The sequence below is a fragment of the Globicephala melas genome, chromosome X (assembly GCF_963455315.2).
Source record: "Globicephala melas chromosome X, mGloMel1.2, whole genome shotgun sequence".
Classification (NCBI taxonomy): domain Eukaryota; kingdom Metazoa; phylum Chordata; class Mammalia; order Artiodactyla; family Delphinidae; genus Globicephala; species Globicephala melas.
The window spans coordinates 105,535,501-105,554,611 of NC_083335.1; the positions used below are offsets into that span (position 1 = coordinate 105,535,501).

At 42.6% G+C, this 19,111-nt stretch overlaps 1 protein-coding gene and 1 non-coding gene across 2 annotated transcripts in view; one reads left to right on the forward strand and one right to left on the reverse strand.

Annotated features, from left to right (window-relative positions):
* The first annotated feature begins 326 nt into the window (after positions 1–326).
* PCYT1B (phosphate cytidylyltransferase 1B, choline) overlaps positions 327–19,111 on the forward strand; it is a 168,159-nt gene continuing 149,374 nt past the window's right edge. Inside the window, exon 1 of the mRNA XM_060292701.1 lies at positions 327–621. Coding sequence (XP_060148684.1) covers positions 550–621 — 72 coding nt within the window. The 5' untranslated portion in view covers positions 327–549. The remainder of the gene's footprint in view (positions 622–19,111) is intronic.
* On the reverse strand, positions 5,383–5,530 carry LOC115849732 (small nucleolar RNA SNORA12). Its single transcript, XR_004038125.1, has one exon. It is a non-coding gene; the product is annotated as a small nucleolar RNA SNORA12 (small nucleolar RNA).

Sequence of the window (19,111 nt, forward strand, 5' to 3'; positions counted from 1 at the left end):
CTGTTTGAGAGATTTATTTTCTCTATCTTTATTCTCATATTTAAAGAAAGTGCTGAGTTGTATGTTAACACTTTAAGGTCTTGACCACTTTTTATGTTGAAAAAAAGAGAGAAAATGTTTGTCATTCCAGCAGCATAATCAGTTGAGCCAGCACACAATGACATTGTTAATTCACCAACAGAATTTGTTGCCATAGCTCCAGTGAGAGACAGGGTAGGTTAAACAATGGCCTTTTTCACCACAACCTGCCTGTCCCCACGCAACAGGCCTTCGTTGCGCCGGGCCAGAGCACAGCAATTGTCAATGAACAGCAGCCGTAGGGAACAACAGGAGGCTTCTGGTAAATAAAGCAAGAGCGCCTGGCAACTTGGATCTCCGCTTATTCAAGCACTGGGACGCAACTAGCTCCTCCGAGCTTATCTTTAAGCTTAATTTTTGGTAAAGTGCTCCCGTAAATCCCCAGAAAGAAAATTTTCACCTTGTGCCCCAAAAGAACTCCAAAGGGAAGAGAGGACTCTAAAAAAGAGGGAAAGCACGTCAGGAGCAGACATGGTGGGTCGCCAGGATTGCACCATGGAAGAGGACACCAGGGACCATTGCACCCCCCAGTTCTGGCGCAAGGTAATGTACACGCTTTCTTATTGATTTGTGCCTCTTTGATTAAGGTAGGTTCAAAAAGTTAAGTCCTATGTATCTTTGATGGACCTGTGATAATTAATAGAATCACACTCAAAAGAGAAATGTTGAGAATTCCCTGGTGGTCCAGTGGTTGGGACTCTGCGCTCTCACTGCCGAAGGCCCGGGTTCAGGCCCTGGTTGGGGAAATAGGATTCCACAGCCGTGCAGCGTGGCCAAAAGAGAAAAAAAAAAGAGAGAGAGAGAAATATTATCCCTTCTTAAGAGAAATATTTTCCCTTCTTAAGGTGATAAAAATAGAAAACTGTGGCTAATGGTTCTTTATGCCCTGACTGAGGATGCATGCACCCTGGACAGTTAGAAGACAGGAACAAATTCTCTTCCTAAAAAAAAGGTCCAACAGATACACACTACTATATATAAAATAGATAAACAACAAGGACCTACTGTATAGAACAGGGAACTATATTCAATATCTTGTAATAACCTATGAGGGAAAAGAATCTGAAAAAGAATATATATATATATATATATATGCGTGTGTATAACTGAATCACTTTGCTGTACATTTGAAACTAGCACAACATTGTAAATCAACTATACTTCAATTAAAAGAATAAAGAAAAAATTTTCAGGTCAAATCAGTATGAGTAAATGTAGGTAGTTCAACGCCAAGAATGATGCTGTAGGAACCCGAGGGTGCTGGAGAAATATTTTAACAAAATGTTCATTATCCTGTAGAATTAGAAACTTTCCTAGTAGAAAAGTCACAAAATCCTGATTAGAACATCCATTTCTGAATTCTTTGCAGTGTAACCATCATATAAGTGATACTACCTTCTATGGTCTTTTATTTGGGGGAGGGGTACCTAGGGGAATGTGCACTTTAGTGGAGCCTTGTTAAACCAAAGAGTTCTAGACAGAAAAAGTTTAGGTGGTGAGACAAAATAGTAAGAAGGATTCCAGATGATGTGAAGAAGAGATTGATGTAATCTCTCTGCTTCATAGAAAAGCTGGTTTCACAGCACTCCCCGGAGACTGGTTTCTCAGGCCTTAAGACACTTGGCCCTGTTCCTTCCCATCCCAGCACTCCTTCAAAACTTTCCCATGCCCCTGGGAGTGGCTGGGGATGGCTGGTTAAAGCGTCGGATGGCTCGGAAAGGTATCTGGGTCCATATCCACCAGGCACTTGAGCTACATGCCTGGTAGACCATTTCCCCCAATCGGTCCCTTCCCTGTTTGCCTCCATATTATCTCAGATTTGGAGAAATTTGTATGTTGAAGACTCATGAGTTTTACTAACTCATTTTATTGAGTTAATGGGGGACTCAGGAGGCATTTTAGTCATTCATTCATTTACTCACTCATTCATGCCTCATTCCAAAAATAGATTTGAAGTGGTATCAAAACAATTAGATTCAGTTCTTGACTGGTCCAAATATGGAAAATTGATTTAATCTTTCTACGTAGAGTTACGTAGAGTTCAATCTGCAAATATCACTCTGTACTCCTATACCTTTTGTGAATCGAAAAAAAGCCAAAGGCTTCTAATCTCATGGTTCTCCTAATAGCGTCACTTATTATCCTAATAATAGCTGACATTTTTAGTTCTTAGTTGGTGGCATGGCCTGTCCAAGTACTTTACATGCCTTATTTCATGTGATTATAGCCAACGAAAGTGTTCAAACTCCTAACCACTAGCCTATTCTGCTAATTTGAGCCTCAGTTTCTCCCAGTTAAATGGAATGGGTTTATTTAATCTCCTTGGGCAAGCAAGACGAATTCTATTATTAATTGTAACAATAATAAAGAGATGATTGCATTAACATTTTAATCATGCTTTTCAGTTCTCAATGTACTTTTCATACAGAAACTGACCTCAATTTCTGTAAATTTAATTTTCTGACTGTCAGCCCTTTGGGGCACCATACATTGATACCCTCAAGCTGACGCATGACCATTTAAGGCTATTGCTAACGGTGCTGCTTACCAGCTAATAGTTATAAACATTGTCATTAAATATTGTATCTGAACGGTGAGGTTTTGAATTTAATAATACAGTTGACCCTTGAACAGTGCAAGGGTTAGGGGGCCGACCTTCCGTGCAGTTGAAAATCTGAGTATAACTTAGTCTGCCCTCCGTATCCAAGGATGCAACCAGCCACGGATGGTGTAGTACTGTAGTATTCACTGTTGAAAATAGTAAGTGGACCCGCACAGTTCAAACCCATTGTTCAAGGGTCAAGTGTATTTTTAATCTCTCCAAGAATGGAAACTCCCTTTATTTGAAAGAGTTGGTTATTCACTTTCCACGTATTTAACTTTAGTACTTGATTGGCACTTATTTTGATAATAGGAGAATGCCTGAACATTATCTCAATTCCTCTTACTCCAAATGCTATGAGGTAGGTATTATTTATATTCTCATTTTCAAGTGAAAATTGAGGCTCAAAGAGGTTAAGTAAATTGTCCAATGTAGTTAAGCAGAGGGCTGAAATTCAGATTCTTGGAATCCAGTTTCACTTTTTCTTTCAACCTACAGCATCAAATAAGGTAGCCACTAACCACATATGACTGTTTAAATTTAATTTTAATTAATTATAACTAAATAAAATGTAAAGTTTAGATCCTCACTTGCACTGGCCACATTTCAAGCTCTCAGTAGTCACAGGTGGCTAGTGGCTACCTTATTTGGACACTGCAGATACAGAATATTCCATCATTGCAGAAAGTTCTCTTGGATAATTGCTGCTTTAAGCCATAATGTCTCTTTTAGATATGTTGACACATTTCCTCAGAATATATTGCAGTTCTGTCACAAGTTATAAGGATTTAAAATTTTCCTGTGAAATCTCATTCATGTGAAGTTTCTTCATTTGCATAACACCAAGTTAACTTTGATATGCAAATTAATAATATAGATAAGAGTCAAGGAGACATTAAACACACTTCAGAGACCAAAGTTTTTAAGCACCATCAAATAACTCCAGAAGCACTCACTTAGATGTAAGGAACTGATATGATAATTACACATCATTTTTATTTATTCATTAAAACCGGGATCCCCTAAATTGCCCTGGTAGGAAATAATGTGGTTAGCCTAGTTCTTTCTAGCAGCGCTTCTGCTATTCCTAAATTCTATGTAAAATCATTTTATACTACTGATTTACCTTCCTCTCTTCCTTTGGTAAGTCAGTAGCATAAAATACTTTCACGCTGAAAAGTTCTTTTAAAATTATACTATGATTTTTAAAATTAATATTTATTTATTTATTTATTTATTTGTCTGCGTCAGGTCTTAGTTGAGGCACATGGGATCTTTGTTGCAGCATGCGGGATCTTTTGTTGCCACACGCAGGCTCTTTGTTGCAGCTCGTGGGCTTCACTCTAGTTGTGACGCACAGGCTCTAGAGCACGCAGGCTCAGTAGTTGCGGCTTGCAGGCTTAGTTGCTCCATGGCATGTGGGATCTTAGTTCCCTGACCAGGGATCGAACCCACGTATCCTGCATTGGAAGGCAGATTCTTAACCACTGGTCCACCAGGGAAGTCCCTCATGCTGAAATTTTTACTAGCTCAAGATCTAGTTCCAAAGCCGTTGCTTCTTCCACTATATCCCAGGTCTCCCTGGCAGGAGTGCTCCTGTGGGCCCCTCACAGAGGTTGGCACATAGTAGGGGTTCCATGAAAATCTGTTGATTGGTAGACAAAGACAGTTCTTTCAGGATGCCACCCATTGGAGTAGACTCTGATTTTCTACAAAGAATTCATGGATTAAAAAGAACACTCTCTCCTTTCTTCTTTTTCCTTTACCAGTCTTTGCTGCAAAGCCTTCATGATGAGGTAAGGGCTTCCTGTTTGTGAGGAAGATGTTTTCTGGGCACTCAGGTGGGAGTGGGGAGTGCTGAAAGAGATGTATCTAAAAGAGATATTATGGAAATTTCCCTGGTGGTCCAGTGGCTAAGACTCCGTGCTCCCAATGCAGGGGATCTGGGTTCGATCCTTGATCAGGGAACTAGATCCCACATGTTGCAACTAAGAGTTTGCATGCCACAACTAAAGATCCTGCACGTGGCAACGAAGATCCCATGTGCTGCAACTAAGACCCGGTGCAACCAAATAAATAAATAAAATAAATTAAAGAGACATTATGGCTTAAAGCAGCGTTATCCAATAGAACTTTCTGCAATGATGGAATATTCTGTATCTGCAGTGTCCAAATAAGGGGTGGGGGTGGCGAGTGCTATCCAGCCTGAGGATTTGGGAATGAAATCTGCCAGCTTCTTCAGAAGGGACAGCTGCCTTCCCACGGCACCAGTCATGGGTTGGGTCCATCAGTCCCTAAATATTATGTTGAGCACATTTGCCAGGTACAGGTTCTAGGTAACAGGAGAGAGAGAAGAGAATTTCGATTTCTTTAGAGAAGAATGGCACTTGCATTCCTAAATCTTTAGCTAAGGTGGTTTCTTATAACTTGCTTTGTTTGATCTTACCAAACTTCAATGCCTTTTTTAGCAAAAATAAAACTCAATTCCTCAATTTAGCAGTAAGTTTCAAAGAATATGACTTGTCAATTCCTTATGTTCTCTAAAGGAAATTTATAGTGCGTAGGCCGTAAGAGAAGAAAGAAAAATTAATAGAAACAATATAAGTGTATGTTGACTATTTAGTCTTTATTTGGAGGAAATTAAACAATTAGAACCCTCCAAATTTCTGAAGTTTAGATATCTGAGCATTTTTTTCCCTGCCACTTGTGGGAGCCAATCTCTGGTTCAGGCAAGGCTAGAAGGAGATCTCTTTGTCATGAAGTCGTTGCCAGCTCCTGTATAATATCTGTGGCAGAGTCAGGACCATTTGAAAACTTAATAAATGTGCCAAAAAGAAAACCACCACAACTATCTGAGCATTTTTTAAAACCACTTAAAGGGAAAGTAGATATTACATTTTTACTTTTTGTTCCAAAAAGCAATTAGGCCTTTTTCTTCTCATTCCTCTGTAATTCCTGCACATGAATCCTAATATTACAGGAACAGGCATTTATTTGCACAGCCTTCAGCTAACTCAACAGTCTTTGTCTCCTTTGGAAACTGTATGGTAGATTGATCCAAGGTCACATGTCCTCTGAAACCGATTAGCAGGTGTGTCATCACTGCCATAGGCTGCTCTGCTGATGGTTCTTAGTCTGAAAATTGACAGGTGGAGCACATGCTGCATTCCCGATACAACTGAATCCAAGTCTCTAGAAGACACTGATGTCTCTGCCTAAACTGGAGAGCCTCACCCACTGTGGTCCTCTAAAGCAAGCCTTGACCATCAAGCATCTGAGAACTCTCACAGGCTCACAAAAATGGCTCAATTAGCATGCAAAAAGATGGGACTAAGAGGCTGGACTTGGGAGTGTGTGAAACCTGAGGTTCCCTTGGTCTTTCCAGTGCTGGGAATTATGGGGAGAAAAGGCATCTTACTGGTTTCTCTTATTTTTGTCCTTTAGTCTAAGGGACTTGGAGCCAACCCTCCAATACCATGGAGTAAAGAGTATACAAGAACTGGCATAAAATTAATCTTGCCCCATTCTCACAATGAGCCCTCATTATGTGAAAACATACTCTTTATTTCAATCTCACCCCAGGTATTAGGACATTTGAAAAGTTCTCTTTGTCTTTCCATGAACTACAAATCCTCTCTCTCTCCCTCTCTTTCTTCCTCTCTCTCTCTCTCTCTCTCTCTCTCTCTCTCACACACACACACACACACACACACACACACACACACACGCAGAAGGAGAAAAGGAATTTTAAAAATTGGAAAGTATTGGAAAGTATGGCCCAGAAGAAAAAAGAAAAATACCTGTTTCAAATCTGTTTTCCTCATTCCTTAAGACAGAAATAAAAAGTACAGAAGCATGTAAATGATAATTCTTTTGAAAGCAAACACCAGTATGATTAGAATTTTTAACAGTACCATCATATTTACAAAAAATTAATCTTTAAGAGTTTGCCCTACATATATATTTTTTACTCTATATATTCTTTGAGAGTGAAGACTATCACATTCATCTTAGATACTTGGCTCCTGACATACTGTAGATGCTTAGTAAATGTTTGTTGAATGAGTGAAAGGAGTTTAAATCGCTGTTTATTCTATATCCTCTTTGCCCATGGAGAGTCCTGAGTTTGTCCATCTAAGGTCATCTCTAAGGTCATCTAGGAGAGTGAATGAGTTTCATCCCAGCCTTTGAGACACAGACCAGTGTTGGGTGAACCAACTTCAATTTGACTCCAAAAGCAGAAACTAACACACCATTGTAAAGCAATTATACTCCAATAAAGATGTTAAAAATTTTTTGACTCCAGCCTCTATATTCATATTATCATTAACACCAGCAACAAAGATGTGATCACTGTTTACAAGGCTCTCCACCTCAAATCCTGCCAGACTCCTAGGGTTGCTATAGGTTTGTGATATCTGAAGGCCAGGTGGGACCTGCTTAGAGAGATGGCAGACTCACCCTCTACAACTCTTCCTCAGCTTCCCCAGAGATGGGCAGAGCTGGATCAACCTCCAAGAGAGATGGGTAAGACTTGAACACAAATCTGTCCCATAAATTCTTTTCCATGTGACTACCACTCTTTTTCTTTTTTCTTTTTTCGGCTGCGTGCGGCATGCGAGATCTTAGTTCCCCGACCAGAGATCGAATCCGTGCCCCCTGCAGTGGAAGCCCGGAGTCTTAACCACTGGACCACCAGGGAGGCTTCTCATTGCAGTGGCTTCTCTTGTTGCGGAGCACGGGGTCTAGGTGCTCGGGCTTCAGTAGTTGTGGCACATGGGCTCAGTAGTTGTGGAGCACAGGCTTAGTTGCTCCACGGCATGTAGGACCTTCCCGGACCAGGACCCCGTGTCCCCTGCATTGGCAAGTGGATTCTTAACCACTGCACCACCAGGGAAGTCTAATAAGAGTTTTGAAAAAAATAATAAGAGTTTTGTAGGGCTTTCTCCATTATACAAGGTAGCGGAGAGTTATGATCACCAGGGAGTATAGAATTCTTCTTATCCTATACAAGGCAGACCAGTAGGTCAATTCATTGAAAAATAAAATGGTTATAAGGGAGACATGTTTTAAAAAATGATAAATACATACATTAAACATTATATTTAAATTTAAAATAAATATTATAATTTGTCAGTCCTTTAATTGGTCCACTGATTAGAGTTCTGTGTTTTCTTTTTCATTAGGCATACGTATATGCAATGTCTCTGATTTCCAAATTTTATGAATTCTAAATGAAGTGAAAACTCAAGATAGTTTCAAAATACTCTGAGCATAAAATCCTAGATTTGGGGGTGTTTTGTCCCCTATCTTTTATAGTCTTGTTTGCACCTAATTCAACAGCAATTTTAAAAAGTCACATGACTGTATCTTTTCTTTCTAAAACAATTTCGTTTCTTTAAAAAAACTTCTTGTTTCCCATAATTTTATCAATTTACATAACAGTTAATTAAATTATATCTTTACAATCACAAGTAAAATGGGCATAAACAGATTTGGGGAAAAGTTCAGCTAACTGTTGGAAAACTTATGACTCAACTGGTGGGAGCAAAAGTATCCAGGCATTCCCAAGAGTAGCTTACCTACTTCCTCTGAAGCATTCAGAGTGCTCTTAGGACTCTTAGGGGAAATGGAGAGCATTGATTAATTCTGCAGGTTGGTTAACTTTGAGGTTATTTAAGAGAATAACTACCGTTACTTTTTGGGCATAAAATGTTAATATATTAGTAATCAGAGCAGGAAAGAAATCTTTTTGTCTTCCATGCCTCAGGTGTACTGCCTTATTTAATGAGCACCTACTGTGGAGTAGGCACTCAGCAGATTGAAAGACATTCTTTTACAGATATAATTCACATTGTAAAGTATGTAAGTCGGGCTTCCCTGGTGGCGCAGTGGTTAAGAATCTACCTGCCAATGCAGGGGACACAGGGTCGATCCCTGGTCTGGGAAGATTCCACATGCCGCGGAGCAGCTAAACCCGTGAGCCACAATTACTGAGCCTACACTCTAGAGCCCGCGAGCCACAACTACTGAAGCCCACGTGCATAGAGCCCATGCTCCACAACAAGAGAAGCCACCACAATGAGAAGCCCGTGCACCGCAACGAAGAGTAGACCCTGCTCACCACAACTAGAGAAAGCCTGCGCGCAGCAACGAAGACCCAGCGCAGCCAAAAATAAAATAAATAAATAAATAAATAATAAAGTATATGTCAAGCTGTACACCTGAAACTAACACAACATTGTAAATCAACTGTACTCCAGTAAAATTTTAAAAAATAAAGTATATACGTCAATTTTTTTAGTATATTCACAGGGTTATGTAAGCATCAACACAATTTAATTTTAGAACACTTTCATCATCCCCCAAAAGAAATTCCGTACTCATTAGCAGTCACTTTCTGTTCCCTCCTAATAGCCCCAGCACAAGGCAGCCATTCATCTACTTTCTGTCCTATGGATTTACCTATTCTGGAAATTTCATATAAATGAAATCATACAATATGTGGTTTTTTGTGTGTGTCTGACTTCTTTCACTTAGCATATTTTTTCTTTTTTTAAAATTTATTTTATTATATTTTATTTTTCGCTGCATTGGGTCTTTGTTGCTGCACGCGGGCTTTCTCTATGTGCGGCGAGCAGGGGCCATTCTTTGCTGCGTTGCACGGCTTCTCATTGTGGTGGCTTCTCTTGTTGCAGAGCATGGGCTCTAGGCAGGTGGGCTTCAGTAATTGTGGCGCATGGGCTTAGTAGTTGTGGCTCACGGGGTCTAGAGGGCAGGCTCTGTTGTTGTGGTGCCTGGGCTTAGCTGCTCCACGGCACGTGGGATCTTCCCAGACCAGGAATCGACCCCGTGTCCCCTGCATTGGCAGGTGGATTCTTAACCACTGCACGACCAGGGAAGTCCCATTAGCATCTGTTTTCAAGGTTCAGTTGTGTTGTAGCATGTATCGGTACTCCATTCTGTTTTTGTGGCCAAATAATATTCCATTGTATGGATATACAACCATTTGTTTCTCTATTCATCATTCAATGGACATTTGGGTTGTTTTCACTTCTTGGTTATTGTGAATAATGCTGCTATGACATTCGTGTACAAGTTTTTTTTGTGGACATGTTTTCAATTCTCTTGGATATATACCTAGGAGTGGAATTGCTAGCTCAAGTGGTAACTTTACTTTTAACTTTTTGAGGAACTTTCAATCTGTTTTCCAAAGAGGCTGCACCATTTTACATTCCCACCAGCAATGTGTGAGGGTTCCAATTTCTCCATATATTCACCAACACTTGTTATTTTCCATTAAAAAAATTATAGCCATTCTAGTGGGTGTGAAGTGGTATCTGATCGTGGTTTTGATTTGCATTTCCCTATTGGCTAATGATGTTGAGCATTTTTTAATGTGCTCATTAGCCATTTGTATATCTTCTTTGGAGAAATGTCTACTCAAAGTCTTTGCCCATTTTGAATTGTACTATATCTCTCAAAGACCCATCTTTGCCCTAAAACAAGTTCTCTCAACTTTGGCATTATTGACATTTGGGGATGGATAATTCTTTGTTGTGTGTGGTTTTCCTGTGCATTGTAGGATTATAGCAGCATCCCTGGTCTCTACCCACCAGATGCCAGTAGCACCCTCCAACTTGTGACAATCAAAACAGACACTGAAAAATCACCTTGGGGCGGGGGGCGGGCACAAAATCTCTCCTAAGCAAGAACCACTACTGTAAAGGATCCTTCTGTGCATCTAAGAAACACACGGAAACATAACTCAGTTTTAGTGGAGTGGTGGAGGCAGAAGTCAGTTTGAGTGGGTTGAGGATGCTGTGAGAAAATGGACAGACCCTTGGCATATGAACTGACCTTCCCAAGTCTGGTTGGTGAATTAATTGACAAAATGAGAGATAGGTATCAAGGTTACAGATGAGGATTAGGTCACATGATGAGATCAATAATAATTCAATATAATAACACAAAATGAGTTGTAAGACTGTATATGAAAGTATCAAAAATGTGGTATATCTAGAACTGCTTATAGGATTTCTGAGACAGGGAATTTACTGGGAGCTGGTCTCTGGGGCCGAGTGTCGTCCCTTGACCCTCCTAGGCATGAAGCTCAAATGACTGTTAAGTGGCCTTTCCGTGTTAGACAGCTGTCAGCTTCATTTCTCATGTTAGTCTCATCTCTTGGTGGTGATGTGGACACATCTGTCTCAGACATAGATGGTTGGGTTGTAAGGAACATCACCCACTAAGCTAGCTGTTTCAGTAGGGAGGAATGCAAAGGGCTGTTTAATAGAAGCCACAGAAAGCTGAAAAGCAGGCCTTAGCAAGGACGGGAACTAGGGCAGCTTGAGAAGCTGTCAGGAGGGGTCGTCTGTGGACATACTTACTCTGCTGCTCTGCCCACAGCTCAGCTCCTGACCCACTTAGTCTCCACCTTTTTTCTTTGGCTGCTCAGTGTGGCATGCGGGATCTTAGACCAGGGATTGAACCTGCGCCCCCTGCAGTGGAAGTTCAGGGTCTTAACCACTGGACCACCAGGGAAGTCCCCAATCTCCACCTCTTAGTTCTAATTCCCGAAAGAGGGAATCTGAGGATCTCGGAAACCACTGAGTAGGCCATGGCTTGGCTCTCTTAATTGGGTGTCCTAACCCAGTTCCCTGGGCTGTGGAGTGGGGCAGTTTTCATAGAACACATGGGGTGGGGTGAGGGAGAAATCAAGAAATAGGAACCACATCATAGATGCTTAAGCCATTCCACCACGTGTACAGATTTTCCCCCGCTTTTTACCTTAAACATTTTTACCCCACTCTTCTCTCCCCACACCCCAACACACAACACATCTCACAGAAGCAGCCTTACCATTGTTTGCCAGTTGAATACACAGTTACCACCATTTACCTGACTCTTTCCTTCAGTGCCTGTGGTACTATGGTCTTGATCTCAAGTATCCTGACTTTAGAAGGGATGGAGGGGAGAGAGGAATTACCCATCATGTTTTCTATTTAATAATGACATGCTAGGCAGGTGTCATCTAAACCTAGCTGGGCAATTTTTTTTAAATTAATTTATTTTTTAAAATTTATTTTATTTTTGGCTGCATTGGGTCTTCGTTGCTGCGCGTGGGCTTTTCTCTGGTTGCGGCGAGCAGGGGCTACTCTTCGTTGCGGTGTGCGGGCTTCTCATTGTGGTGGCTTCTCTTGTTGCGGAGCACAGGCTCTAGGTGCACGGGCTTCAGTACTTGTGGCACGTGGGCTCAGTAGTTGCGGCTTGCGGGCTCTAGAGTGCAGGCTCAGTAGTTGTGGCACACGGGCTTAGTTGCTCCACGGCATGTGGGATCTTCCCAGGCCAGGGATCGAACCTGTGTCCCCTGAATTGGCAGGCGATTCTTAACCACTGCGCCACCAGGGAAGCCCCCTTAGCCGGGCAATTTTTTTGTGTGTGTGTGGTACATGGGCCTCTCACTGTTGTGGCCTCTCCTGTTGCGGAGCACAGGCACTGGACACGCAGGCTCAGTGGCCATGGCTCACGGGTCCAGCCGCTCCACGGCATGTGGGATCTTCCCCGACCGGGGCACGAACCCGTGTCTCCTGCATCGGCAGGCGGACTCTCAACCACTGCGCCACCAGGGAAGCCCAGCTGGGCAATTTTAACAAGAGAAATATATCTGTTTGGGGAGCAGTGTCTGAAACCTCTTCATCCGAATCCTCCCCCATTGGCATAATAGTTGGGAATAAAGACTACCAAGCTGTTGGGAGATGGTACATCCTTCCCAGTAGTTAACGAAGTGATGCTCTGCCTTCACAGTGTATTAATTAAAAAGGTAATCAGTGCATGCTTCAAGTTTGCTGTTTGAAACTCAACAGCAAAAAAAATCAGAACACTACTCAGATTTTTTTCTCATAAAGAAATGAATAACAAATTAGGGCCACAGAGACAGAGTAATCACATTTTGAATGATTTCTCCTGAGCATGCCTTTAATAACCTGTATGCGTCGGGTAAGAAGAACAAAGAAAGGCAAAGTTAATTATCTAGGAGAAGCTTCATCTAGGAGTTTTAGTCACATTAGCCCAGGGTTTCTCAGCCTTGGTACTACTGGTATTTGGGGCCAGATAATTCTTTATTGCGGGGAGCAATCCTGCGCCTATAGTAGGATATTTAGCAGCGTCCCTGGTCTCTAACCAGTAGATGCCAGTAGCACCCCTCTACCCAGCTTGTGACAACCAAAAATGTCTCTAGACATTGTTAAATATCCCCTGTGGGGCTAAATCACCCTGGATTGAAAACTACTGAGTTAACTACACACGTTTCTTCTCACCCCTCATTCCCTGGATCCCGCCAGGGTTTGCTGTTTTAAACCCTTGGAACCAAACGTACCAGGCCATCTACATTTTCCAGGGAGTAATATGAAAAGAAGTTGACTGGGTCAAAATTTCTTGTCCAGATGACAAGAAGGGCTCCTTGCGTTTCTGTATTGAAAAGTAGCAGACAAAAAGAACAAAGGAAGAAAGTCTAATAAAGGTATTTATTTAAGGCACTCAGCTGAACACATATTTATTCCGTACAAAATCCTCAGGGACATCATTAGCCTTATTCTATTGGTGAGGAAACTGAGGCCGAAAGATGCCGAGTAATTTGCTGAAGAACACACAGTTTGTAATTTAGCAGTGGAGCTAGAAGTCTGACGGCAAACTTTGTGCATTTATCCACATTGCCTCAGTATAGGCATTTAAAGTGCTAGACAGCTAAGAAAGCAGTGACCAATTTTTATCTTTTCAAAAAATGCTTTTATTATGGAGAGATTCAAACACATGCAAAATTAGACAAAACAGTTCCTTCCCATTTGTGCTGTTCATGTACACTTCACCTAGCGTCAACAATGATCAACTCATGACCAATAATATTGTTTCATCTAGAGCTTTTCAACATTGCCATTATGGACATTTTGGGCTGGATAATTATTTGTTACATGTGTCCAGTCCACACACAAGACAAAGCAAGACCCTAGCCAAGGTCTGACTGATTTGACTGGTAAAAGTACATTGAGTTGCTTTTGGTTTCAGACAGTTTTTTTTTTAATTTTAAATTTTTAAATTTTTGGCTGCATTGAGTTTATTGCTGCTCGCGGGCTTTGCCTGGTTGCGGTGCGAGGGCTTCTCATTGCAGTGGCTTCTCTTGTTGAGGAGCATGGGCTCTAGGCGCGTGGGCTTCAGTAGTTGTAGCACATGGGCTCAGTAGTTGTGGCACAAGAGCTCTAGAGCGCAGGCTCAGTAGTTGTGGTGCACAGACTTAGTTGCTCCGCGGCATGTGAGATCTTCCTGGGCCAGGGGTCGAACCCATGTCTCCTGCATTAGCAGGCGGATTCTTAACCACTGCCCCCAGTTTATTACTTGCGTAGACGTGAAAGAAATGTAGCCAGCTTCCTGTAGTCCTTGTCGCACATATCGAAAAGGACAACATGGAAACAAAAGAGGCCAGATGACCTCAACTCCCATTGATGAGGAGCCCATTGTAAATGGCAACTAACTGGTTTTCTACTCTTCAGCTCTACAGTGAGGAGGGCAGGGTAGGAAGCTCCATAGTCAATAGAACCGAGAAGGCATTAGAAACTCTCATGACAGCCTCTCAGAGGACGTAGGGAGGGAGTGGGAGATGGGCTCAGAGCGGCTCCTAACAGGCCTCCCATCTCTCATGTTCCAGGAAGATCACAGGGCATTCTGCCAACACTCAGATGAGCTGCAGTTCAAGTCTTTGCCGGTGTGAACTACATGGAGAGGTTCAAGGTCATCAGGGTGCCGGGGCAGAGCTATTCCCTCACAGTGGAGGGCTGTTCCTGTGCATTGTAGGATGTTTAACAGCATCCATGGCCTCCACCCACTACACGCCTGGAGCACCACCCCGCACGATGCGACAACCAAAAATGTCTCCAGACATCCTAAATGTACCTTGGGGGGCAAAATTGCACCCAGTTGAGAACTACTCATCTAGAGTCCTACCCACTCCTCACACCCACATGATATATTTCATCTGCAAATACTTTAGTGTATATTTCTAAAATAAAGCTTTTTAAAACATGAACACAATATCATTTTCATACCTAAACAAATTAATAATGATTCTTTTATAGCATCCAGAAACTGTTCAAATTTCTAGTTGTTTCATAAACCTTGTAATTTTTTTTACAGTGCTTTGAATTAGGATCCTAATAATATAGTCTATATATTGCAATTGATTTCTATGTCTTCTAGATATGGTTTCTTTCAATTTTTTTTTTTTTCTGCAAAAAGCTTTATTGTTTCCATTTGGTCCAAGGCTTGGGAGAGGGCTCCAGGGTGGTTAAAAGCTGCCTAGTGGCTGCAGAGCGGGGCTTCAGGCAGAAGCCCTGACGCCAGAGGGGCTCCTCAAAGGCCGCTGGGCTCCGGACGCTCCTACTCGTGCTGGAGGGAGAGACTTTCGACGAGGGCCTCGCCCAGCCCCCCCCCCCCCACCGGGGACCAGCCGGCCTGCGGAGGTTGGTCAGGTGGGACGAGTTCCCACCTTCTGGATGAGTTTCACCTGCTCATCTAGGAGGCGGCTCTCCGGGAAGTCACAGAGGCGGGGGTCTGCGCGCGCAGAGCCCAGGGCGTGCAGGTCTACAAGGGCCTGGTTCAGGTTCTCCGCGAGCACGACAGCTTCCACAGCGTCCTGGGTTTCACCCCAGTCATCCTGAGATGCTTCTGCACGTCCTGGAAGAGGGCGCAGCTGCCGCGCTGCTTTTGCATTTTCAAGAGATGCTGGGCGCCCTCACGCTTCCCCTCGGGCACTTCGCGGAAAAAGTGGCCCAGGCCCTCCAGAGTCGCGTCGTGGCGGTGGAAATAGGAGCCCAGACAGAGGTAGGTGCGGGAGGCCGGCAGATGCCTGTTGACCAGGCGGTTGACGGCGGCCTCCACCTCGGCGGAATCATTCTGACGAATCTGGGAGCTCGTGGTGGATTGGTAATACGAAGTTAAGCTCAAAATATGGTGTTGGCGGTCCCGGTGGCCGAGGACAGCTGAGCGGCTGGTTCCAAAGGTTGCGAGTGGAACACAGGTTGGAGGTGGTCGGAGGTGGGAGCGAGGGGCGCCCCTGGGTCTGTTCTGTCCACACACCGCTGTAGCAGGAGACGGAGCCGCGGGAGTGCCCAGCGCACTGCCTCTTTCATTTTTTGATTGTACAAACTGGGTTTGTCCTATAGAGCGCCCCACAATCTGGATTTTGTTGATTGCATCCCTGTGCCGTTAGCATACTCCTTTATTCTTTCTGTATTTCCCGTAAATTGGTCTTGGATCAAGAGGTGTGGTCACAGCCAAGTTCTATTTACTTGGCAAACTACTTCATAGGTGGTGCATGTACCTCTATCAGGAGCACATAACAATTGGGATTGTGTTTTTGTCATGTTAGCAGCTGTTGATGCTCGATGTCTAGATCCAGTCATTCACTTGGCATTATAATATATGGCTAGTCTCATTCATTGCTTTTTTCATTACCTTCTTCATTACTCATTCTCCAATGATACACTTCTCCTTCCTTATTATTTGGTCACCCAGAGGTACAGTTTGTAGAGGAAAAGTAACATACATGCTTAATTCTTTCCCTCCAGTTCCCAGTTTTCAAAATAATGCATTTGTTCCCTTGAATTTTCCAATGCAGACAACTGAGGTTTTGGGTTTGTTTGGGACTTTTTTTTTTTTTGGTAGTATTAGGAACTCATGGATTTAAATGTACTTGGTGGATTTCAATCCATTGCAGTTCTTACCCTTTGGATGCTTCCCTTTTCATCTTTGGTTGGCAGGAGTCTCTCCAAGTTGGTTCCTGAGTCTTTTCGATAATTTCTATCCTTTTAAAAAAGGATAATAGAACTTACATGTTCACATGAGTATTTTTTTAATGATTTTTAAAAATTAACTTATTTTTGGCTGCATTGTGGTGCACGGGCTTCTCACTGTGGTGGCTTATCTTGTTTTGGAGCATGGGCTCTAGGCATGTGGGCTTCAGTAGTTGTGGCACACGGGCTCAGTAGCTGTGGCTTGTGGGCTCTAGAGCACAGGCTGAGTAGTTGTGGCGCACAGGCTTAGTTGCTCCGCGGCATGTGGGATCTTTCCAGACCAGGGCTTGGACCCGTATCCCCTGTATTGGCAGGCGGATCCTTAACCACTGTGCCACCAGGAAAGTCCCTCACATGAGTATTTTTATCTTCACAGTTTCACCCTACAACAGTGTTACTTAAAATGTGGGCCTCAGGCAATACCTGTGAGCTGATGGAACATCAAATTGACTCGCCCTACCCAGGCCTACTGAATTAGAGTCTCTGGGAATGGGGCCCAGCAAACTGTAGTTTAACAAGTTCTCCAGGTGATTCTTATGCACATTAAAGTTTGAGGACATATGCTCTACAAGAATTGACTTCAGGGTAGGACAGGAATAAAGACACAGATGTAGAGAATGGACTTGAGGACGTGGGGAGGGGGAAGGGCAAGCTGGGACGAAGTGAGAGAGTGGCATGGACATATATACACTACCAAATGTAAAATAGATAGCTAGTGGGAAGCAGCTGCATAGCACAGGGAGATCAACTCGGTGCTTTGTGACCACCTAGAGGCGTGGGATAGGGAGGGTGGGAGGGAGACACAAGAGGGAGGAGATTTGGGGATATATGTATACGTATAGCTGATTCACTTTGTTATACAGCAGAAACTAGCACAACATTGTAAAGCAATTATACTCCAATAAAGGTGTTAAAAAACATTGACTTCAGAGCCTAGCTTTGGGTCACCTTCCTCACTTAAGATCCCTAGCCCTTCAGGAATTTTTTGCCAGAGTAAACCACCCCTCTGTTCTTATGGGATATCATCAGAGGGCACAGTCATCATTGAGGGTTATTGATTGATAGTTTGATAGGTGAATGATACGTCTTTGGATCCAAAAATTCCAATATAATTGTTTTTCATAAGTGGCCTTATAAAGCTGCCACGATGAAAATTTCAAAAGAATTACTCCAAAAATGTTTTGAGCAATGGTGGTGTTATATGTGCTAGGGACTGCCATGGTTTAATGCTAATGGTTTTGCTCCTATTAAGTTCTTATGGTTGAATGGTGTGGTGAGGTTATCCAGACTATTTTGCAGAAATAAAGGATTATTTTTCTTTGAAAGTGCTTATTCCATGCTTGCTTAGTTGCTTACTCAAGAGAATTTCTTCTTGTAGCAAAGATGGGCTTCTGTGGAAGCACACTGACTGTATGTAGTTATGCTCAAGCACCATTAGTGAATCAGTCATTCAACATAGCCTCTCATCCGGCACGTAAGTAGACTAGGTTTAAAATGATTGCTTTTAGACATAATGGTTTTCACATAGCCAGCTTCGTGGGACGCATACACTAATAGGGCTTATTTCTTTCAATGTAAACAAAATAGAGATTCTTGGAAAAAAGAGAGCCTAATAGCTTTGGGGTCAAGACCCATGTCTTAGTAAAGTCTCTCACCATATCTCCTTCACCATAGGGGTTCTCAACTCTTTTTTTTGGTTTTGTAATTTTAGAAGTTCTGATACTGTTCCCAAGGCCAATTAGGCCAGAATATCTAGCGAGTGGGAATGTAGTCTCAGGGGGTTTGAAAGGCCCGCCACCGCCAGGTGATTCTAATGCACAACCAAGGCTGAGAACCTTGTGGAGTGAAGCAGAGACAATGAGAAACTTTATTAAGACATGAACTTATACCCCTAAAGTGTTAGGCTCTCTTTTTTCAAGAATAAGACATCTGATATACTTGGGGGCTTTGGAAAGATCAGTTTTCACCAGCACTACCTGATATTATTCAGAGATTTACATTTCACTCACAGAGAAGATAACCTGCTGAGTCTACTTCTGCTTGTATGATGGAGGAAGAGCCCATCTGATGCTACTTTTTGGAAGATTTATTAGAGGATGTGAAGACAACTTGAATGAGTGTTTCAAGATGACATCCTCCATTGGTACCTACTGAATGAGTCAAATATGAGATTTCTAGGGGCTTAATAAAAGGTTTTACCTAGCTAGGTTGTATTATTTAATGTCAAACTAAATGAAAAGCTTTAGACAAGTAGGCTCTCCAAAGAGAGCAAGCCAAGCAGGGTATGGGAAATGAGCTGCAGAGGCAACATATGATGAGCAGGGGCTTTGAAGTCCAACAGACCTGAGTTTGAAACTCAGCTCTGCCATTGACCAGCTCCATAACTTTGGGTAAATTACTTAACCTCTCTAATCACGGATTCTTTTCTGCAAACCTGGCATAGTGCCTGTGCTTGACACAGAGTAGGGTTTCACAAATTACGAAGTATTAAAATTACAGGGAATGTATTGTTCGAATATCTGGAGATGAGATACCAGGTCCAGCTCATGCTAAGGAAGGTGTGGTATTCAGAATAATGCCCCCCCTC